This window comes from Arachis hypogaea, chromosome 1 (assembly GCF_003086295.3).
Source record: "Arachis hypogaea cultivar Tifrunner chromosome 1, arahy.Tifrunner.gnm2.J5K5, whole genome shotgun sequence".
Classification (NCBI taxonomy): domain Eukaryota; kingdom Viridiplantae; phylum Streptophyta; class Magnoliopsida; order Fabales; family Fabaceae; genus Arachis; species Arachis hypogaea.
The window spans coordinates 103403194-103425230 of NC_092036.1; the positions used below are offsets into that span (position 1 = coordinate 103403194).

The 22037-nt window shown below is 36.7% G+C and overlaps 3 protein-coding genes and 1 non-coding gene across 5 annotated transcripts; 3 read left to right on the forward strand and 1 right to left on the reverse strand.

Annotated features, from left to right (window-relative positions):
• Nucleotides 1-256: 256 nt before the first annotated feature.
• On the forward strand, nucleotides 257-3209 carry LOC112705667 (cardiolipin synthase (CMP-forming)). Of its 2 annotated transcripts, none has more exons than XM_025756571.3 (8): nucleotides 257-972; nucleotides 1052-1118; nucleotides 1202-1276; nucleotides 1355-1406; nucleotides 1948-2033; nucleotides 2119-2193; nucleotides 2484-2578; nucleotides 2663-3209. In XM_025756571.3, the coding sequence occupies exons 1-8, from the start codon at nucleotides 485-487 to the stop codon at nucleotides 2751-2753; spliced, it is 1029 nt and encodes a 342-aa protein (XP_025612356.1). In that variant the 5' UTR covers nucleotides 257-484; the 3' UTR covers nucleotides 2754-3209. The 2 variants fall into 2 exon arrangements, with proteins under 2 accessions (XP_025612356.1, XP_025612347.1); XM_025756562.3 differs by having other exon boundaries at nucleotides 300-972; nucleotides 1355-1442.
• A 422-nt stretch (nucleotides 3210-3631) lies between these two features.
• Nucleotides 3632-3703, reverse strand: TRNAW-CCA (transfer RNA tryptophan (anticodon CCA)). The gene has a single exon. It is a non-coding gene; the product is annotated as a tRNA-Trp (tRNA).
• Nucleotides 3704-3848: 145 nt separating this feature from the next.
• LOC112705679 (tobamovirus multiplication protein 1) lies at nucleotides 3849-6396 on the forward strand. The gene is made up of 11 exons (XM_025756584.3): nucleotides 3849-4197; nucleotides 4261-4351; nucleotides 4448-4500; nucleotides 4601-4693; nucleotides 4818-4889; nucleotides 5013-5085; nucleotides 5160-5205; nucleotides 5316-5379; nucleotides 5711-5764; nucleotides 5869-5946; nucleotides 6048-6396. The coding sequence occupies exons 1-11, from the start codon at nucleotides 4051-4053 to the stop codon at nucleotides 6138-6140; spliced, it is 864 nt and encodes a 287-aa protein (XP_025612369.1). The 5' UTR covers nucleotides 3849-4050; the 3' UTR covers nucleotides 6141-6396.
• A 6630-nt stretch (nucleotides 6397-13026) lies between these two features.
• Nucleotides 13027-21363, forward strand: LOC112705685 (uncharacterized). Its single transcript, XM_025756597.3, has 22 exons — nucleotides 13027-13843; nucleotides 14003-14471; nucleotides 14572-14657; nucleotides 14904-15017; nucleotides 15149-15337; nucleotides 15457-15522; nucleotides 15633-15689; nucleotides 16068-16190; nucleotides 16268-16384; nucleotides 16703-16810; nucleotides 16906-17041; nucleotides 17411-17542; nucleotides 17941-18117; nucleotides 18204-18820; nucleotides 19025-19202; nucleotides 19299-19537; nucleotides 19620-19683; nucleotides 19822-20060; nucleotides 20169-20355; nucleotides 20492-20717; nucleotides 20815-20970; nucleotides 21080-21363. Exons 1-22 carry the CDS (start codon nucleotides 13127-13129, stop codon nucleotides 21171-21173), a joined length of 4491 nt encoding a protein of 1496 aa, XP_025612382.1. The 5' UTR covers nucleotides 13027-13126; the 3' UTR covers nucleotides 21174-21363.
• The last annotated feature ends 674 nt before the right edge of the window (nucleotides 21364-22037 follow it).

Below are 22037 nucleotides of genomic sequence, written 5' to 3' on the forward strand. Positions count from 1 at the left end.
TTATCCTTTATTCCAAAGCTTTTTAAATATCATTTACTACATACTTATAATTAAGAGAAAGAGATTATAGTCCTTTTCAGTTGAGAGTAACAAGCCAACAACCACAACTGATTATAAATTTAAATAGAAAATTTAAAAAATATATTTCTTATATTTTCTGTTTATGAACAATTGTTTTCTTTTTCTTTTTACTTACAAAAGAAAAAGAAAAATAAGTACTTTTTTATAAAGTTTATCCAAACGAATATTTAATTAAAAAAAATACATTCCAATCCTTATCCTTAAGGCCTTTTTGTTTTTGGCATGCTTCCTCGGACCCGAACGACTCTGCGTTTTGATCAACCAAGGGAGAAAACGACTTACCGTTCAGGTGGAAAAGTCACAAATTCAACTAGCAACAACGCACGTATCTCTCTCTTCTGTACTCTTAAACCCAAAACCCCCGAATTTTCTTGTCTTTTCAGCTCAAAATGATTCGATAACAATGGTTCTCTTCAGATCCCTAAAATTAATTCTCAATAACAACGAAACCAAGAACAAAGCTCGAACCTTTGTGACCTCAACAACCGCAATCCCATTGTGGCCATCCTACGCTCCTCTCCGCAACAGTTACAGCAACAACACCACCAACAACCACCCACTCTTCAGCACTTCGCCGCTCAGGTTTGTCTCTCCGTTTCGGTTTCAGCGGCGGCCTTGCCCTCTCTTCCTGAGCTGGCCGCCATGGAAGCTCTCACAGTCCGCCACACCTCTTTACCTCCGCGCAAACGCCGTCGTTTTTCCCAAAGTCCAGAACCCCTTGGATTTGCTTCGCCGCCGCCGGACCAATCCCTTGCCGCCGCTCCATTTGCTCGATCGGGTTGACCAGAATCCGAACCGGTCCTCCTCCACTAACAGCCTATTCGATAGCTTCGTCAATACTCCCAATTTCATCTCCTTCTCTCGATTAATTTCGGGTCCTTTTCTTGGATGGTAAGTATACCCTTTCCGTTCCAAAAGAAAAAAAAAAAGATATTTTTCATAATGCTTTGTTTGATTGGGAATTGTGTAGGATGATCATGAATGAGATGTATACTTCAGCAATGGTCGGGTTGGCAATATCTGGTGCCAGTGATTGGGTATGAATATTGAAAAGTAATAATTTTTGACATGATAAGCATGATTATATTCATGTTGTGATTTATGGTATGGTTGACTGTAGCTGGATGGATACGTGGCTAGGAAGATGAAGATTGATTCTGTAGTAGGTTCCTACCTTGATCCCCTTGCTGACAAGGTAAAAGCCTCTATCTGCTCAGTGTCATTGCAGAATTTGTGTTCATTTTGATAATCTGTTTTCCAATTCGTGGTTCAGGTTCTTATTGCTTGTGTCGCTCTTGCAATGGTGCATCAAGATTTACTGCATCGTGAGTGGTTTGGACTCTCTGATGCCTCTATTTTATGTAACCTTCTTCAATTTTCGAATGATAATTGTTAATGGCTTGGCTTAGGTATTTGTGATTTTGTGATGATTAATGAAGAGTGAGATGCTAAAAGGAAGGTAGTAGGGATAAGCCTCATCCTCATTTTGTGTTATTAATATACCATAGAAGTCCTTCAACCTTATAATGTCCCATGCCTAGTTACAAAAGTGATATCAGATATTGTGACTTGCTGTTTATTTGTATAGTAATTGGTGCAACAACGGTTTATGTTTCCTTGTAATTATATGTTGCTTGGGCTTGATGACTCTTGTGGCTGGAAAATGTGTGCGCGAGCATTTTATTTTCAGACAATCGTTGCATCATTTAGCATTTATGTTTAGAGAACATACATATATACACAAAATTTATGTTTATGTGTGTTGAATAACTTTATGCATTTATGTTTAGACAATTGTTGCATTATTTTGTATACATTATGTATATATGTGGTGTTGAACGTGTCTTTTTGTTCTCTTTTTTGAAGCTGCACTTGTTGGTATTGTTGTGTTCCGAGATGTCTTCCTTGTTGGTGGTGCAGTATATTTGAGAGCAAGTAGTTTGGGTTGGAAGGTGAGAACAATTTAGATCTTAAGTTTTCCATTTGCTTGATTATTATCTAATCTTCTAGATGAAACATTCATTTTGTACTTCTCAGTGGAAAAGCTGGTCTGATTTCGTTAACCTTGATGGGACATCCCGCCAAAAGATTGAACCACTCTTTATAAGCAAGGTAACTGTTATAGATGTGGGAGTTTATTTGCTCTGCATGCTGTTGGACATTGACTTCATACTAACTTATGTATATTAGTTTTATGACTTTAGCTTTATGGTGTGGCTCTGCTTATTTGAAGTTAGGATTGAGATTGAGGCGTGCAAATATAGAACATTTGTGTGTTCCCCAAACCAATTTGTCTGTTAACTTATGCTGCATCTCAAAAGGTTTATATATCAGAGTAGATCTATCTATGAATTTTCCTTCTGCCTATCCTGTTTATTGAGGAAGAATACCAATGTTAACAGGTGAATACAGTGCTCCAATTAGCATTAGTTGCTGCAGCCCTTCTGCAACCAGAGTTTGGAACCCTAGAAACTCAATCGTACATTAGTTATTCGAGGTAATTAAGCTATCATTTGTTTATTTATTTATGCCTTTGTAGCATGCCTTCCCAGATTGTTAATTCACCGATGTCCTGCTGCAGCTATTTAGTGGCTTCAACAACAATTGCATCTTCGGCATCTTATGGAGCACAGTATCTTAGGAGTTCTGCGATAGTTTCAAAGTCCGTCTAGTTGATGTTTTGTTGAAGCCAAGAATCATGAAGCATCCTGCACTCTGGTGCTGCAGAGGGATGATAGATGGAACAGAGTGAATTATGGTAATATTAGGCAGAGTTTGCTTTCACTTTTCATAGACTGGCTTCTGGGTTAAGGATACAGTTTCAACAAAGTGGCTGACCAATGTTCATCACAAGAAAATCAACCTCATTGTCTGGTCTTGAATTTTTAGCAACTTTTGATTTTTCATTTTTGACTCTCCCCTCCTCTTTTGTTATAGTGTTAACGTTATCTGGTGAGGAGACAATTTAACCATAGACAGGTGTTAATAATTCTACCGTGAAACATCACTCGCTACAATTCAACTGTAGACGTGCTAGTTTTCCTATGAAAAATAAAGCAAGTAAACCCCTTATGTTCGGAGCATGTTTGAAAACAAAAGTTATAAATGTATACTTATTCCAATAGAAACTTTAAAGTGTTTTTCATAGTTTAAAAACTAACAAACTTGTTCGAATATGCATTCTAGTTTCAACTTTACAGCTATGTGAGGTGAAAGAAAATTGCAAAGTTTGGGATGGGACTAATTAGCTTGAGTTTGATTTTAGTCAGAAATAATTTGAAGTAAAAGTAATATATGTTAAGATAATTTAATTTAGGAAGCGATTATGCGGGGTGAACAAAAGGTACAAAAATAAAAGTGGAATCTGAAGCAACTATTTCAATTTTCATCTATTCAAGCTGGGATTCTGGATATTAAAAGTGGGATTAGAATAAAGGGTCTCAACATACGACAGTTTCGCCTAATGATTTATTATTAAAGTAAAGCGAAGGAATATCTTAAGGGTCGGAAAGAAACAACCAAAAGACCAAAATTAATGGATCATGGGAATTGAACCCGACGTGAATCGAACACGCAACCTTCTGATCTGGAGTCAGACGCGCTACCATTGCGCCACGGATCCGATTGTTGAGTTTTCTCTGTGATAAAATAATATGATTAATAATTAAAAGGGTCAAATTTTAGCGCCACATTATGCAACGACAGTCGCTTCAGCAACCTCCAGTCAGAAAAATAAAAAGGTGCCTCCCACAGGCGGGGATAATTCTGTTGTCATTTTCAATTATTAATCTGTTGGTTGTAAAAGAAAAAAATTGAAGCTTAGTTGAGCGTTAAGAAAGAGAGCGCCAAATGCAGTTGGTAGCTGAGAGAGCGGGAGAGAGAAGACCGTTTGGTGGAGAGATTGCATCATCATTAATTCATTATTCATCAAACCGTAATCCCTCCTTTTCCCTTTCCAATTAAGCTGCCATGGACACTGCATCCTTTTTGTATTTGCGGTGGCGCCACTGGCAATGGCACCATCACCAAGCTAACAACAGCAACTCAACTCTCTGGCAGGACGCTGTTTTCTACATACTCTGCGCTGCTTATGCTCTCGTCTCCTCCCTCGCCCTCGTAAGTTCCCCTCTCCGCCCTCCTTCTTCCTCCATTTCTTTGACCAACACTCATACACTGCAGATTCAATTGGTAAGAATTGAACTCAGAGTTCCTCAATATGGCTGGACTACACAAAAGATTTTCCATCTTATGAACTTCATTGTCAACGGAGGTCTTTCTTCTCGTTACTCTTAACTGTGTTCTCTTATGCGCTTCTTATTATGGCATTTAATCTCTTGCTTTCTCTTGCCATTTTCACAATGCACAGTTCGCGCACTCGTCTTTGGATTACACAAGCTGGTTTTCCTTTTGCGTCCCAAGGTTTCTTCTTTTTATGCTTGCTTCAACTTTAGATCTATTCTGCTCCAATGCTGCCTTTTATACTTACATGTTTACTCTTCAATGTTGAATAATTAATTAGGTATTGGTTTTGGTGCTGTTAGATCTGCCGGGCCTACTGTTCTTCTCTACCTATACACTTCTTGTTCTTTTCTGGGCAGAAATTTATCACCAGGCAACTCTAGCTTCTTCCTCTACTTCAATTTGATCATGCATTTTAGTTCAATTAACAATTAAGTTATGCTGAAACCAAGAGAAAGAAGAAAAGAGAGTCTGAGTTTGTTTCAATGATTAAACAGGCAAGGAGCTTACCTACCGATAAGCTCAAGATAGTTTATATTTCAATAAATGGTGCCTTGTATTTTATTCAGGTAGGTATCTATCTCATTCTATTGTTTTCAAGTATTTTCTGCATGATTATGTGAAGCTAGTAAAATCTTTTTCCAGTTTTTGAGCTGAAGGGAATGTATACTAAAATGTGACTCTGTGTTCAGGTTTGTATTTGGATATACCTTTGGATAGATGACAACACTGTTGTGATATTCATCGGAAAAATATTTATTGCAGGTTAGCTTTCTGTATGAATGGTTGGTTGGTTTATGCATATACATTTTCTAAAGTGAGATTTTTCTTTTCCTCAGTTGTGTCATTTATGGCTGCATTAGGCTTCTTGCTATATGGAGGAAGGTGAGGTTTCTGCATTGTCTTATTTGAATACTTGTACAGCCTCAGTTTCATTTAGTCACTGGTGATTTTTGGTTGACATGGGCCGCTGGAATATGTGAAATGTTTGCTAGATTATTTATCATGCTGAAGCATTTCCCTATCGAATCTAGAGGGAGAAGGAAGAAACTTCATGAGGTATCCTTACCTTATTCCTTTAACAATTTCTGTTTGTCATGTCTAGCTTTCACTTCTAAAATTCAAATGGTACTTCACTTCAAAATCTTTTCAAGCAAATGATGTCGAGGAATGAGTCTTACCTTTGCATTTTCATGCAGTTGTTTTGTTTGTGCTTCAAAGTAATTATTTCTTAAATCACAACAAATTAAGACTTGAGCCTTTTTAAGGATAGACATTTTGATTGATACAATATCGAATTCCGTAGTTTGTGATATATAAATTACTCATTTAATAAGTGAATCTGAGAAGAATTTGTTCATATCAATTTAGTTGTGACATTATATTGCAGGTTGGATCTGTCACAGCTATTTGTTTCACCTGTTTTCTGATAAGATGTGTTATGGTAAGTGATAACCGTTTTCTTGACATACATGGACCATATAGAATAATGCAGTATATATAGTATACGATTTTGTTTCTTAATGACACTTATGCATGCACACGCAGGGTTTTCTATCTGCATTCGATTCAGATGCATCTCTTGATGTTTTCTATCATCCTCTTTTGGACTTGATCTACTACTTGGTACACTGCTGAGCATGATCCCATTTTTTATTGATAGCTGCCAGAGTTTTAGTTTCTAAGAATTGGGAACTCACTTAGCTTGTTCATATTTGAAAATACAGGTGGTTGAGGTGCTACCTTCAGCTTTAGTCCTCTACATACTGCGCAAATTGCCACCAAGGAGGATATCAGCTCAGTATCATCCTATTCAGTAATGGTATAAGAGTTAAGACACTTGTGAGATTCAGCTTCATCAGGAGAAGGATAAGTCTCATTGTTGTGGTTCAGGCCAATCACAAATTTTTAATGTAGAGAGTAGAGTGGAAGTTTTATAGTATATGCTGCAAAATATTGGAGGGGAATTGGATAGTAAAGTTCCAATTGTAGTATCTTTATTTGAACGAGAATATATAGCAATGGCTAGTCCAATTTATAGTAGAAATCCATTTTTAAATGGCAATATTCTTGTAAGAATGCTGCAATGTCATTGTCAAAAAGAACGATTTTCAGTCAAGATAACATAATAATACTTAGGTAAACCAACAAAATGCAATTGAATTATTTTTTTATTAAAAAAATACTTATTATTGATCAAAATCAAATAATTTAAAAACCTAAAAAACTGCTATGTTGTGATTAGAGACCTACTCTTTTTTTTTTTTTTTGTCACATGAATATTTTTGTTATATTCTAAAATAATTAAAAAATATTTTAATCAACACAAAAATAATTAGAATGCATTTTTATCGGCACAAACATTATCTACATGTGAGGACATGTAGCAAGTTGCTGGAGTGACATAATGTTGCCAAAAATGGCAGTGCATGGAGTAATAACGGTGTGTCAGAGAGAAGCATCAAGTTTGTATGTTTTGTCGTTTCTTTTTCATAATTAGTTAATCAAAGAATAACTAAGAAAGCTAATGTTGGACATCCACGTATAGGTTGTCCGCAAAGAATTGGAGGATTGCATAATATTTTGACTATTAAATAGTCTTAATAATAAAATATATTTTTTAAATTTTTTAATAATTATTAAATATTTTTTATTTCATTTTAATTATAAATTAATTATTTATTTATTTTTTAATATAAAATTTATTATTTATTTTATAAATTATTATTTTATTATTTATTTATCATATTTATTAATAATTAAAAACAAAAATAACAAAATAAATTTTTTATTCTTTAATATACATTATATCCTTAAAAATTAAAAAATTATATTTATTAATAATTCAATTAATTAGAAGTAATTGAATTTCACATGACTTTTTTTAAGATTCAATTAATTGAAATTATAACACAATTAATTGAATTTCGAATGATAATATAAGGATGGAAAAATCACATGATTGAAATAGTCACGGGGATGGATTATATCCCAGCTTCATCATATCGGCGCCGGCCAACAAAGCCTGCGCAGTCCATTTAGGCAGCTTATTAGCATTGTTCTTGAACTTAGTGGCCAACACAGCTCCCCTTTGAGTCTCCAACTTCTGCCTCCAATCGACACCGGAATACTTGGATCAAAATCATCCAAAGCATTCAAAGTAAGGAAAGACTTGTTCTTATTCAGCTCAAGAAGACTATGCACCTCACATCTCGCCACGAGATGCATATCATATCGAGCTTCCACCTCCTATACCTCATATACGCCACAGAAGCAACTTCCTCGCCCTCGTTAGCAAAAGGATTAGGCTCATCGAAACTCACCTTGGTTCCGTCCCTAACAAGAACCTGTTGAATTTTGCAAAAATTCATATTGTCATCGAAATTCAATTACTTTTAATTTGATTGTATAACTAATAAACACGGTTTTTTTAGGTTTTGCAAATGTAACGAATTAAAGGATTAAAAAACTTATTGATTCTATTGTCAAAATATTCATGGAAGCTACAATGAAAAATCTATTTCGTTATTTTTTTATTTCTAATTATTAATAAACATGATAAATGAATAATAAAATAATAATTTATAAAATATTAAATTACACAGTTGATCCTTGTTAGATAATTAAATCAAGAATATTTAAGGAAATAGTACAACTACACTATACTAGAACTATCATGAAATTAGAAACTACAAGAATTATAAGTAATGAAACTAGAAACTAGAAGAATCACAAGTCAAACATTATCTTTTAGTCAAAATTGAAGGTTACAAATCAAATTAGAAAAATGAACAAGTTGCACTCATCACCTCTGAATTAGAAGAACGATGGATCATGAATTGGAAGTTTCAAAATTGATGACTAAGAATTTGAAGCAAAATTAAACAAGGAATTTGACTAATCAAAGTTTCTACTTGTTTCTTGAATCATTACAACTAGTGTTTAGTTGTTATAAAAATTACTATTTTATTACGAAGGTTTGCCTATAAAAAGGTTTCATATATATGTTGTTAATCATCTCTCCATGAATCAAAATACTTAGTGTTTGTTTAAAAAATTCTCCCTTACATTCTTATGATTATTAGTAAGTTTGAGTGATGAAAAATATGGTAGTGTTATTTACGTGAGTGAGTGATCTTGAGGCCAATTAAGTTGTAGGTATTATACTAATAATTCCTATACTTTTAGTGAAATTGCAAATTGGTCATTTGTAATTGAGTCCTTAAAGAGAATTAAAATTTGTAATTTAGTCCCACAGTTCAAAAAGTGTTTGATTTAACAAAATATTCTCCGCATATTCTCTATTTTAAACATGTGAGCTGCACATGTTTGACAATAGGGGCCAATTTGTAATTTTAGTGAAAGTATAGGGACCAACCGTGTAATTTAACCATTTGCAAATGACCAAAAACTTCCTAAGCTATCTAAACCCACCCGTCCCCTCCCCAACTCTCTCACTCTCACTTTCTCACTACTTTTCAAAATGGCACCCCAACTCTAGCGCTCTTTGTCTCTCGCCTCTGCTCACCATCGTCGTGCCTCTCGCTGTCTATAGTCAGCACTGGGCAAAATCGGCACTCTCAGCACAGTCGGCACTCTCAACATAATCAGCCCACACCGTACATTCCGTCCGAATAGGAATGGGTTGACTTTCTGTCGATCCCATTGCAGATCCCGTTGACAATCATGGAGATGAGCAAATACAGCAATGGGACAACGCTAGTTTGGGTGGTTGTCCAGATCTTACCACTATGCCTTCACCATCAGAGTTGGATAATCCACATTGGACATCAGTAGATATGGCCACTGGTATACGGGGTCTTGCTTCTGATCACACGTTAGGACAGGCATCTTGTGATAGTGGTTTCATCGAGTTGCATGCGGCTTTTGAGGTTGTTGACGAGTACAACCCTGGTGCATCTGCTCCGGTAGAGACAGGTGGGTCGGTTACTCCGACAGAGGCAGGTGGGTCGGCCACTCCGGCTATCGATAACACAGTCCAGGGTCATCCGTATGACCTACAGACGAAACAAAATCCACCTGATAGGTTTACTCTGTCACGGTTTGGTCAGGACATGATGAACAAGGGACTGAACTGGTTGGTTTGAAAAAAGTGAGTAGGGGTTTAGTATGTTTAGTATGGTTTTATAATTCTGTGAATGTAACTCTTAATTAATCTTTTGTATGGTTTTAGAACTTAATATTATTTTAGACTTAAGTGAATGTAATTCTTAGTTAATCTTTTGTATGTTTAACTCACAAAGGTATTAGATGATAATATTAACCTAACAATACAAACACGACGAACGAGAAAAACATGAATGGAAAAACCTCAATATAAAAATACAAACACGATGAACATTAAAATCATTAACTGATAAAATTAACCTAAACATACAAACACAAAGACCAACAAAGATAGAGGGACCATCATCGTCACCAGCACCATTCGGTCCACCATCGTCACTAGCACCACTCGATCCAGCACACTGAGGACATCGACTCTGACTATGACCCTGTCTACCACAGAGGCGGCATATCCGGGGACCACACATGTCGCGTGAATCCATTTGATTCAGGTATCGAGTCAATTTGGGACGACCTTTTGACGTGCGCGTCAAGACGGAATTAGCGACCAACATGGGTCCCTAATAAATAGGCTATGTCTCTGCATCGCCTAATGGTATGAACTCAAATCTGTAGACCTTACGAACCTCTGTCATCCTGTACATATAATGCATATACAGCTGCCCGTCGAGTCGATGGTTGGCATAGCAAACAATAACATGTCGACATGGTAGTCATTCCACTTGAAAGTGCCCAAAGTCATACGTCCGTCGCGCAAGATCAACTACCAACACCTTCTATTAGGCATTTCACGCACCTCAAATATTTCATTTTGTCTATCAAATCGGTGCACAACTATATTTCCAACACGTTGCATATTTGCTTCTATCTGCTGTTGTGCAAATACAGAGTAAGTAAATCTAGCACGCTTGTGTTCGTGAGTCTCGACACTCTTCCGCATAAATAGTTCGTTTATCCAATAATACGTTGCTCGAACGAGCGCCAACACAGGGAGGTTTCGGGCACCGGTCAACACCGAATTAATGCAATCCACAAGGTTTGTCGTTATATGGCCCCATCGATGACCATCATCAAATGCCAATACCCAGTGTCTAAGTCCAATGGCATCGCACCACTGGGCATATGCCTCACCTCGCTCTTCTAACCTCTTATAGTTGATGTTGTACTCCTCCACCGTCCTTGAATACCCTATGTTGACAACAAGTTTTTGTAGGTGCAGGACTTTGAATGCCCTTAAGAAGTTGCTATCGATATGCCTTATACAAAACATCCACCATGCTCTCGAAGGTTGCCAGTCACCACCGGAACAATTTACTACTGCCCGGATTGACTCATGTCGGTCTGAGATCATATCCACGCCGTCTTTTTGAACAACATGCCTTTGTAGATTTCTGAGAAAGAAGTGCCATGCATCAGCTATCCTCACTCTCGTTCTTTAGGAGTTGTGTTTCTATTTGGACAATAGAGTCAGACATCTTCTGAACCATGACCGAGAGCTACGATAGCAAAGTTTGGTAAGATTTCTCCCAACCACTGAAAAATTTGGTTATGGACTTCTGCTTTGCCAACCAAGACTTTTGGTAACAAATGGTGTAGTTGAACCTTGACTGGACTTCCGAAATTATAGATTTGACCTTGATTGACGGGTCAGTCTCCACTAATGGCCTTATAGCCTCAGCAACTGTGTCTGAGTCTAACTTGGAATGATCTTGTGAAATCGTTTTCATGGTTCACGTGTGCCTATCATTGTATCTCCGTATCTCCCAACAATATTTTTCCTGTATCAAGCTGGCTCGGATAAGCTAGTCGCACCCACGTCCATACGTCTTACATTTTGCATAGAACGTCTGTGGTTCGGACTCATAAACATTGTAGTCGAATCCTCTAAAGATAGTGTAACTTCTGATTGCTGTGACGACAGACTTTCTAGAACTACACTCCATTCCGATCTTGAACTCTTCATCCTCAGGGTCAGTAACACCTACAGAAAGCAGAAATCATTATTCATTGATCCATCCAAAATATAAAAATACAAAAACGTATTATTCACTCATCACGTACCTATGTTTGCATATTCCAGAAATTCTGGTGCATTCATGGCATCAAGATCCAAATTACGCATAAAAGGTGGGATGTTCATTGGTTGACTAACTGCAGGATGAACCACTACATTCTCCGCTGCTGCCTCGACTCCCACATCACCATCCTCATCGTCGTCGTCAGCTTCATAAGTGGTTTCGAAGTCCTCTTCGTTATCACTGTTCATTCCTTCGTACACTATAACTCTATCATCCTCTATATCTAAATCATTTTGAATCCCATCTACCTCTATGTTTTCAAACTCAACATACAGCTCAATTTGTGGCTGTCGCATCTGAGTCTACCGGTGAATTTAGAACATATTCTGCATACTCGCTTCGTCAATGATCTTCATAATATCAAACTGTATTAGATCACAAAAAACTATAACCGGATTCTGGTACAAAATACTGCTCACTCTCCTCAACATACTATTCTCCATGCTTTGATAGAGACCGTTCTGGAGCTTCATCAACGTCATGGTACATGGAACCACAAACGAAAATGGATTCTGACACACAAACCTCACTCCTTCACGAGTATTCTGTATAATCTCACCGTTGCGATACACTACCAAATTTGTGGTACCCTCAATTACACTAGCAACACATTCAAAGAACACTCTTCCTCACAGTGAAAATGATATTGAACTTTGCCTTATATAGAGGGGAGAACTCAACACGCCCCTACGTGTTAATTCATCAGCCAATGACAGTTTGCCACGTGTAATACGCCTCCCCCCATGTGTTGCAGTCTCATGCAACCAGGCTTCGCCACGTGACAATCACGTCTCCATGTGCCGAATTTAATATGTCTCCTGCATGTTGAGGCTTTCACCTGACACCACCAATTTATAAATACAATCACTGCACCCATTTCTAACTAAAACACCAATAATAAATTCATAATCAAATTTTTTACCCTTTCAACTACGTTACAATATTCTTTATCTAATTTTTTCTCTCATATTTTTTATTTAATAATTATATTTATATCTTTAAATTAATTATCATTTATTTTTAATCAAAATATTTTAACAAATATAAAAAACAGTTAAAAATTAATGAGCTGCGAAAATTTCTTATTGTTTTTTTCAATTAATCCAAAGGTGAAATAAAAAAAATAAGTTATTTTTTCAAAATAAAAATCATATTAGGCCTGTCTATTAATTATTGTTTATTTAACTAATTATGAAATAGAAATAATAGAACGTGCAAATTGATGCTTCTCTCTACCACACTATTATTAGCCTATAGCCCTGTATGCATTACTTGCTGCATACATAATGCAAAATTTAAATTCCATTATTTATTAAATAAATTAATGAACTAACCACCAGATCAACTCAATTTAGTTGCATATATGCACTATTATTTTTACAACATGAGATTCCATTAGCGTGTCACAAAATATTTATTGGGCCGACTCTATCTCCAATTCAGCCCAGACAGGCCCAATTTATCCACATCATTACTGGGCTTAAAAGATGAACGGCTACAAATAGAATCCTCCTCCTCCAACGGCTACCACCAGAATTTACCCGCCCTCACTCACGATTTTAAATTCAAAACTCAAAAAGCAATAAAAGATCGAACCCAACGGAACCTTCTTTCATTCTCACATTTTCCAGTTTCCGACAATGGATGGCGACGAAGCTCCTTGTCCATCTCCGTTCCCTCGCCAATCTTCATCCTCACTGCTGAACGACATCACCAACTTCAGAACCCCCAAACGCCCCTCCGTCAACCCTACCGTCCAAACTCCAAACACCAAATTCTTCACTGCCTCCAAATTAACCCCTCGCTCCTCCTCCTCCTCCGCCTCCGCTTTCCGTCGTCGCCCCTCCCTTGCTCCTCCCACGAAGAAATCAGTCACCGCCGCAGCCAGGAAGCTCAAGGCCTTCCAAGTTGAGCAGGCACAATCTTCCAGAAAGGCTCAGGTCAAGAAGGAGCAGTCCCTTAAATCCCTAGCCAAATCCATCACCGTATGGCTCAACTTCCTCCTCCAAAACCCAGCCTCCTGCGGCTGCGACTTGTCCATCTCCGGTGTCTCCGTAGGAAATGGAACTACCACCATGCCAGGCCCCAAGGGAAAGAGGGACAGTGGCCCTGGGATCTCGGTTGGGGTCGATTCATCTTGGCGAACTCCCAAGAGGCAGAGAAAGACATGGTCCAGGAACGAGTATCGTGCTGGCAATGAGAATGCCGCACTTGAGCTCCCAAATTTGGTGTTCTCTTCTTTGAGCGATTCTCTGAAAGATGTGTGCAGCTTTGAAGATTTGAAGCAGCGAATGAGGGTTTATCTGAGCCTTGGGAGTTGTAAGGAGATTTTTGAAGTCATGAGTCTAGTCACAAAGGTTTGTTTTATCAGCAAGCTCTCGATTATAGTTGTTGTGAACTTCAAATAAGCTAATAGAAACACATTAGAAAGGGGGTAATTAACTTCAAATGAAGTAGGCTTTGAATGAAAAGCAAATGAGCTTTGTCTGAATTTCCTCTGCTTCTTTGTTTCTCAGACAATTGATGGCGGAAGGCTGAACATGAAGGCACATTGCCCTATAGTAACGGATGTTGGGTTGAAAGATAAGGCCATAGGAATCCTTATGTGTTTTAATCCAATTTGGCTGCGAATTGGACTGTATATAATTTTCGGTGGTGATTCCTTGCTGTCAAGTGAAGATGCTGATTCTGATCAAGATGTCAAGTATCTGAAAATGCTCATTGACAAGCTATTCTTTTCACATGAGGGTCTAGCTAAAGCATTCTCTTATAACAAAATGGTTGAAGGCGTGTATAGGGCAGGGTACTATGAGAATTTGGGGAATGTCATTTTGAAGAGGATACTACTGCTTGTGCTTTTCTTGGATAAAGCTAAATGTAAAAGTTGCCTCCCGCTTGAGTATGGCATCGACGGATTAGATGGGGGTTCCCCTTTATTATTCAGAGCAGAGTCTTGGATTAGATCGAGTAGTCAACTGATTCATGGCAAGTCCTCTTGGATGCTTTGGTTGCATTTCTATTGATATATCTGTAACGGGTGTTTTCATTGTAGGTTGACCTTTCTCTCTTTTTGGTTGGAAATTAGAATTTCTATCATCTGATGTAATGCATGGAGAAGGAAACCTTTTAGCACACTTGTTGATTTTAGGTTACAAAGTATCTCATCAACAGGTGAGATATTCTTCCAAATGCAATGCTTTTTTTGTCTGATTGTGAAGTTGTCTGCTACCGGGGTTGTGTATGTGGCACTTGCACTTCCACCTGCATGGGGGCAACATCATTTGGGTGCATTATATGATTATAATAGATGCAGCACTTTAATGTTTCGGGGCCACAATTGATTAGTGTGATTATGGTTGTTATATTGACTTCAAGATGTGTTATTTTGTTTTATCTTACTGCTCTGTGATTTTGTAGGGTCATCTTGTTGGATATGATTTCAGTGTCAGAGATTTATTCGTTGATCTCCAAGATGGAGTGAAACTGTGTCGGGCTATTCAGCTCTTGCAACATAATCCCTCTATCCTGATGGTTAGTCGGATTTAATTTTACTCACTCTATATGTTGGAAATTGTATTGGCTTATTTGAAACTTCCAATGCTGTTGCGCTATGGATAATGCCATTGGTTATGAAAAATGATGCATCATCATTGTATTGACAGAAAATTGTAGTTCCCTCAGATACTCCTAAGAGAAATTTAGCAAACTGTGTTCTTGCCCTTCAATATCTTAAACAAGCTAGTGTGTCCCTACATGATGAAGATGGCATGATGATTTTAGCCGATGACATTGTTAGTGGTGATAAAGAACTTACACTTTCCTTGCTCTGGAATATGTTTGTTCACTTGCAGGTAGCAGTTCTGTTATACCTGGTTCATTAAATTTCCATAATTTTATTTGCTGAGAATTTACAACTATGAAAGTCTAAACTGAAACACCAATGTAATTTTCCATGTCATATGGCATGCAGCTACCGCTTTTGGTTGACAAAACAAGTTTGGTGGGGGAAATTTCCAAAATTCGGGGAATCGGCATGGTATCAGTTTCATGTTTTGAATTTGTTATGAACTAGCACTTCTTTGCTGTATTTATCTTTAAGCTGATGTTTAATTATTCTTAAAATTTTATTATTACTTCATGTCCCAGGATCTCATAAACAGTGCAAATTCGACTTCTCTGGAGATGCTATTGAATTGGATTCAGGTACCATCATAGGATACCTTCATATATCCCATATAATTTTGTTTGGAAACCGAATAGGAGACTCCTACTCTCTACTTATTAACCATTTTTCTTGGCTTAATGCTTTTTTCTACTAATTATTACACCATTCAAAACTACAGTATCATATGAGAACTCGTAGGGACTGATTAGAGAAAGGGGTGACAATTTTCTAGATTCATTACATTTTGGTTATCTTGTTCACAAGTTCATCCGGTAATATTTCATATCTATTTCTATCCCCTTGCATGAGAATCAGATCATGCAATTGAACTTTGTGAGATGGTGATATACACTTAAATAATAATGTTTAATTTTGTGATACCTTCGAATTCACCTTGTCTCAATTCTTTTCTGCAGGCCGTTTCTGAAAATTATGGTTGTGGAATTGACAGTTTTCATTCCCTTGTTGATGGCAAAGCTATCTGGTGCTTACTTGATTATTACTTCCAGAAGGAATTTCATAATTCCTGCTCATTGAAGGTCTTGAACATGTTTAGGTTGCTGCGGAACATGGGTGATCTTTTCTTCATTAAGTTGATATTTTATGCTTTTTGCAGGAAGTTAATATGAAAAGTAACAAGGCATCAGTAATGTCAGTTGATGAATACTCAGATGCATTGTACAATTTTATATTATCCCAGAAGTTGACTACAATACTTGGGAATTTTCCAGAGGTAATAGTACCCCAATTTATACACATTGAAAACCCCATTCAGCTGACATCAATAAAAACTTATATATTCTTATTCTATAATTGTGTTAAATTTACTTTGCAAGTTCATGTTATAAAAGTTTGCCCAAAGGACTTCCTTTTGTGAGGGTCAAAGATTCAGTTTTTGCATATCTAACATTCGATGGATAACTTTGGTATCTAAAAATCCACAAATATTGTGCTAGTCTAACCTAAAGGGGAAAAAGTTTACTTATTCATGCATGAATATTAACTGTAAACCAGAAGGTGATATAAGCAATTTGGGAATTTTATTCTACAGGTACTTCAGATAAGTGAGCTACTTCAATATAATGGTGCTTGCAGTGATCGAAGTGTGGTGATATTGTTGGTCTTCCTAGCAAGTCAATTATTTGTCAAGAAAAATGTGGTAAAATGGAACAACGATTATGGATCTTATTATTGTTCTTCTCTGGGATTTGTCAAAGTGATGCATTCCTTTTCCCTTTCTTTGTTTCTTTCCAGGATCAATTAAATTTCCATAAGCTCCTAGGCTATGATTGCCAAAGTGCAAACCGCAGACATTTGAGGATGGTGCAGTGCCTTTCAAGTTCTGAATCAGTACAAAATCCAGATGATTCATATGTACAAGGCAATGAAGGTTCCTTGTTTTCTCTCTAATTGTGTGACCTTTTTGTTTGTATGCTTTGGATTTATTTATATTTCTTGTTTTATATAAATAAACTACTAATGGAACAATCCATGCGGTCTCTGTATAAGTTGGATTCAGACAACTCTAGTATCAAGAACAGAGGTAAGAAAATAACATCAACTAATGTTAAATATAGATGATCCTCAGATTTGTAGTTCTTTCATTGCATGTTAGTTGGCTGAGTAAGAAACAGTGTCCAAAGCAATTTTAGAACCTTATTGAAGATATCAATATTTACTTATCTTTCTATATTCTGTGGTGGTTGTTTATTGTATTTTATATAAATCTTTGATCAAATTATTGTGATTATCATGATAGATGCTTCAAGAAAATTCAAGGCCATCCAGGCTTGGTGGCAGGATATGGCTGAAAGAAACTGTATCAGGAAACCAGATTTTTCTAATTTGCAGAGATCCAGGACCATTGAATCCGGCACCGATACTAAAAGGGGTAACGAAACATGACTACACGGTTCTTTACGTTGCTACTATGTCACCATTCATTCGTTTACTCCTGTTGTAACGCTCAAAAGGTTCATTGGTTTGTTTCTTCATAGATACTTGTTCCTGAAATTTCTCAGAATGGTAATAGGTAGTTCATTCATCATCCTTTCCTTAAATAGATTCAATTTCGCTGGACTTGAAGAAGGCTTAGAAACTTAGGCTAATATTTTTTTTTTGGACTGGGAAGTATAGACTTCTTTGATTTGAGTGTTTGACATGGAAAGCATAGTTAGTTCATTTCCAGTTTTGCATATTGTTGCTTGTTCACCTGTTCTATTTTCTTGCAACGCAAGTCTTCTTGATGTGTATTTTCTCTTGGTGACAATCGCTACCCAATCTTTTCAGAATATGCTGCAAAAGTAATACAATCACGTTTCCGGGGATTTATCACTCGTCGTAAGTTTCAGACGATGATAAATGCTGTCACCTTTTTGCAAACGGTTTTCAGAGCATGGATGAGGGCAAGGCAGGAGTTGGTCTGTGTAGCATACACCACCAGTCAAGCCTGTGACTTTTCATGTGGTATATACTTTATCAACTAGTATCAAACATTTATTTGTATTTTGGCCAGTCACTTATTGGTGTTTTATCCTTATTCACTCTGGCAGACGTATTGAGGCATTCTCAAACGTATAGGAGATATACCATGCTTTTTGTTCATAGGCATTCTTTAGTGAGGCTGAAGAGATCTGCAAAGCTAATACAGCAAGCTGTGAGGAGTTGGCTCTATTGCAGGCAGCAGCAACGATGCAGTAGATGTCCTTCTGTCAGGACACTAGATCCTGTGACTGCTGCCATTACTATTCAGAAATTTGTCCGTGGTTGGATGGCACGATATAGATATATTTTTGAGCTTGATCTAAAAGAGAAAGCTATGAATTTAGCCCAACAGAACATTACACTTGATCTTCATACAAATGCAGCTGTTACTATTCAGCTTGCTTGGAAGAATTACAGATGCTACAAGTCAACCTGCCAGAAGCAGCATCTTCTTGCAACTAAAATTCAAAGTAATTTCCGTAGGTGGTTGTTAAGAAAAAGATTTTTAAATCATGTTGAAGCTACCATAAAAGTTCAATCTTATTTCCGAATGTGGAGATGTGTGAAGGCTTTACAGCACTTAAAAGTCACATCAAGATCAGCTACTTTCATTCAGGCATTCTTGCGTGGATGGATTGCACGGAAAGAAGCTTTTGCACGCAAGAATCACATTGTTGACATTCAAGTAAGACATTGGCTCATATTCTTTTGATTATGCCTGGTTTTAATTTGAACGGCTTTCTAGTTTGGTGCAGGGCAGAGAATGCATAGCATTATTGTGTGAAATTGCTATTCTTGTGATTTTTCTGAATTTTGGATAAATGTCTTGTGTTTTGTGGTGGTGATGTTGAATATTTTATTAACTTCTACTTTCTTTGAATAATTATAGAGGCATTGCCGTTGTTGGCTGGTGAAACGGGACTTCTTGCTCAAAAGAGATGCTGCAGTGAAGATCCAGTGTATTATACGAAGCGTGGCATGCCAAAAGGTTCTCAATTGTCAAAAAGATGCTGCGTTGGAGATCCAGCGTTTTATCAGGGGCGATTTAGCTCGAAATCGGCTATTAGGTTACTAGTGCATGTTTTGTGTAGCTAATTTTTGCTGGATTTAGTTGTAGTTTGGCATTTACTTACTGTACTCCTATCTCTCCTCTGATGATATAGGTGGTGCTTCTACATTACGTGCTCTCATTCCTATTAGTTGCATTTCAAGACCGGTTGGAGTTTGTAGTTTTCAACTTGAACTACTGTTGTCTTCAGTTGTGAAACTGCAGCGGTGGTGGAAGCGTCTCTTGTTCCATAAATTGGCAAATAAGTCTGCCATGATTATCCAGTCCTGTGCTCGTGAGTGGATGGCCAGGAGAAAAGCCAATATTTACAGACACCGAATTGTTGTTATCCAAGTATGGTATTCTGTCTGTTTATTTATGAATTTGGTTTCCTTGTGGGTGTTTAATGTGTGTTACTACGTGCTGAGTTTTCCAGGAAGATGCTGCAGTGGAGATCCAGAGATTTGTTAGGGGGCATATAACTAGAAATCGGCTGTTAGGTAATCAGTTCACAAATTACTAGTGTTTTCTACTCTCTCTCTCTCTCTCTCTCTCTCTCTAGTTAAAGCTAGTAGTTACTTGATAGAGTTGTTTAACAGTTTCATACTATATTCTCGTCTCTTGTTATTACAATGCAGGGTGTGCTTCCAGTCTACGTGCAGCTATTCCTGTTGATTCCATTTCAAGTCCAGTTGGCTGTTGCAGTATTCAACTTAAACTGTTCTTGTTTTCTGTTGTGAAATTGCAACGATGGTGGAAAAGGTTCTTGTCACAAAAAAATATGACCAACTCTGCCATTACCATTCAATCTTGCATTCGTGGATGGATAGCCAGGCGAAAGGCCATTCTTCATAGACACCAAATTGTTGTCATCCAAGTATGGCAGCATCTTAATTGTTACCAACAATGTTTATCATTTTTCAATTAATTTGTTCTGATTTATTCACGTTTCTTTCCTCTTTTTAAAAAATTACAATTTTTGTAGTCCCACTGGAAAGGTTACCTTGCACGTAGAGAGTCAAAGCAACTACTTGATTTGCGGTTGAGAATGAAAGAGTCTGCCAGAAATGTAGATGATAGCAAGCGTCTCATAAATAGACTATTGGCAGCGCTTTCAGAGCTACTTAACATGAAAAGTCTTAGTGATGTCCTGCATACTTGTTCTACATTAGGTGAGTGCTACATCTAGTGAAAACTTTACAATATACAAAGGCAACACAAATGTTATAAGAGCCCAATTACTTCATTGCTTTTAAAATTTTACATTCTTGTTTCGTTGCTGTTGATTCATGTATGTGTCATTCACAGATATGGCTACAGAACATTCTCAGAAATGCTGTGAAGAACTTGTGGCTGCAGGTGCAATTGACACCTTGTTGGGGCTTATCCGATCAGTCAGCAGGAGTATACCTGATCAGGAGGTTCTAAAACATGCTCTCTCAACTCTACGAAATCTTGGGCGCTACCCTCATCTACTGGAAGTGCTGATCCAAACACACAACTCTGTACAAATAATTGTCATGGAGTTACTAAGGTTTCAATCCTCAAAAGTTTCTAGCCTTTCGAAATCTGTTCTAGGATTATACTTGCCGTTTCTTAGTGTATAATATAACTTGTGTAACACGTTCCAGGAATAAGGAGGAGGGATACTTCATTGCCTCTGAACTTATGAAGAAGATTTGTTCAACTCATTCTGGGGTTCAAGCCGTGTTCAAGTCCCCAGCCCTCCTTAAACGACTGCACAACCTCGTTGATGAGCTTAAAAGAAAGGCAGTTTACGAGAAAAGGTGTTGTTAAAGTCAGGATATTGAAAAAATAATAATTGCATGCTAATCTGATTTTAGAGAAATAGTTTAATTCAATTAGTTACATGTTATTTTGTTTTGTGAAATGCAGAAATGGTAGAAGTGCTACCGCAATTATGAAAGATAACAGAGAGAGGAGATTGAAGGAAGCTGCTGAGATTCTGAAACTGATAGCACGAGCCTAATTTTGTCTTTATTAATGTGCAACAAGTCAAGCATTTGTTGGCTTTCATTAACATCTTTTTGTACGGTTTAGGATTGCGCCTTGTTGATATCACAATATTGTTCATGATTGTAGTGGAATGGGTTTAAAACCGCGTTAATAGCTGTTATTAATATTGTAGAATATAGAATATTAATCAAGCGTTTTAGTGCTGTACTGCTGTTTAAGCGTAACGCTACCTGATGTCTTTTTCTTATATTCAGTGCGCCAAACACAACAGAATAGTGATGTATGGCTCAGTAAAAAAACGAATCGTTTTTAGTGTTGGTTTAGAATTCATTAAGTTAATAGAAAAATATTTTTTAAATAAAAATATATTTTTTATTTTTTAGTTTGTTTATAAATTTTTAATAATAAAAATAAAAATATAAAATAATATTTTTATATTATTGTACTTAAATATAACTGATAAATAAACTTTTTTATACAAAATATTTAAATTAAATATAAAATAATTTTATTTTTTAAATAATTTTAATAAAATTTTTTATTAAAAGTTCATCCAAATAAATACTTAATGGTTACAGTTTTCTATTTCATGTGCTTCGTTGACAGAAGTTATCTTGTGGAAACATCATAAAACACAATTTATGTTTTGCCATTCACTTTGTATAATCAATACACACTAGAGGACAAAAATGCGGGAATTATAAGGAAAATAAAAATTTTAAACATTTCAAGGGACTAGATCACTAGAAGATATAGAACGGTACCCAAAATAAGTTGAAAAATTTAAGAAAAGACTCCTTTATTTTAATTTGATTTTTAGACGTAACAATTAAGAGAATTGTTTTATTTTTCGTATTTACACCTAAGTTTTCTTTTT

What these genes read in the sequence shown, in the direction of transcription:
- LOC112705679 (XM_025756584.3), top strand. Translation starts at nt 4,051, where the DNA reads ATGGACACTGCATCCTTTTTGTATTTGCGGTGGCGCCACTGGCAATGG. An exon ending in TTTTCCTTTTGCGTCCCAAG is followed by an intron (nt 4,501 to 4,600) that starts GTTTCTTCTTTT and finishes ATAATTAATTAG; the next exon opens with GTATTGGTTTTGGTGCTGTT. An exon ending in GAAGGAAGAAACTTCATGAG is followed by an intron (nt 5,380 to 5,710) that starts GTATCCTTACCT and finishes ATTATATTGCAG; the next exon opens with GTTGGATCTGTCACAGCTAT.
- LOC112705685 (XM_025756597.3), top strand. Translation starts at nt 13,127, where the DNA reads ATGGATGGCGACGAAGCTCCTTGTCCATCTCCGTTCCCTCGCCAATCT. An exon ending in GAGTAGTCAACTGATTCATG is followed by an intron (nt 14,472 to 14,571) that starts GCAAGTCCTCTT and finishes GTTGGAAATTAG; the next exon opens with AATTTCTATCATCTGATGTA. An exon ending in AAATTCGGGGAATCGGCATG is followed by an intron (nt 15,523 to 15,632) that starts GTATCAGTTTCA and finishes TTCATGTCCCAG; the next exon opens with GATCTCATAAACAGTGCAAA.
- LOC112705667 (XM_025756562.3), top strand. Translation starts at nt 485, where the DNA reads ATGGTTCTCTTCAGATCCCTAAAATTAATTCTCAATAACAACGAAACC. An exon ending in TCGGGTCCTTTTCTTGGATG is followed by an intron (nt 973 to 1,051) that starts GTAAGTATACCC and finishes GGAATTGTGTAG; the next exon opens with GATGATCATGAATGAGATGT. An exon ending in CTCTGATGCCTCTATTTTAT is followed by an intron (nt 1,443 to 1,947) that starts GTAACCTTCTTC and finishes TCTTTTTTGAAG; the next exon opens with CTGCACTTGTTGGTATTGTT.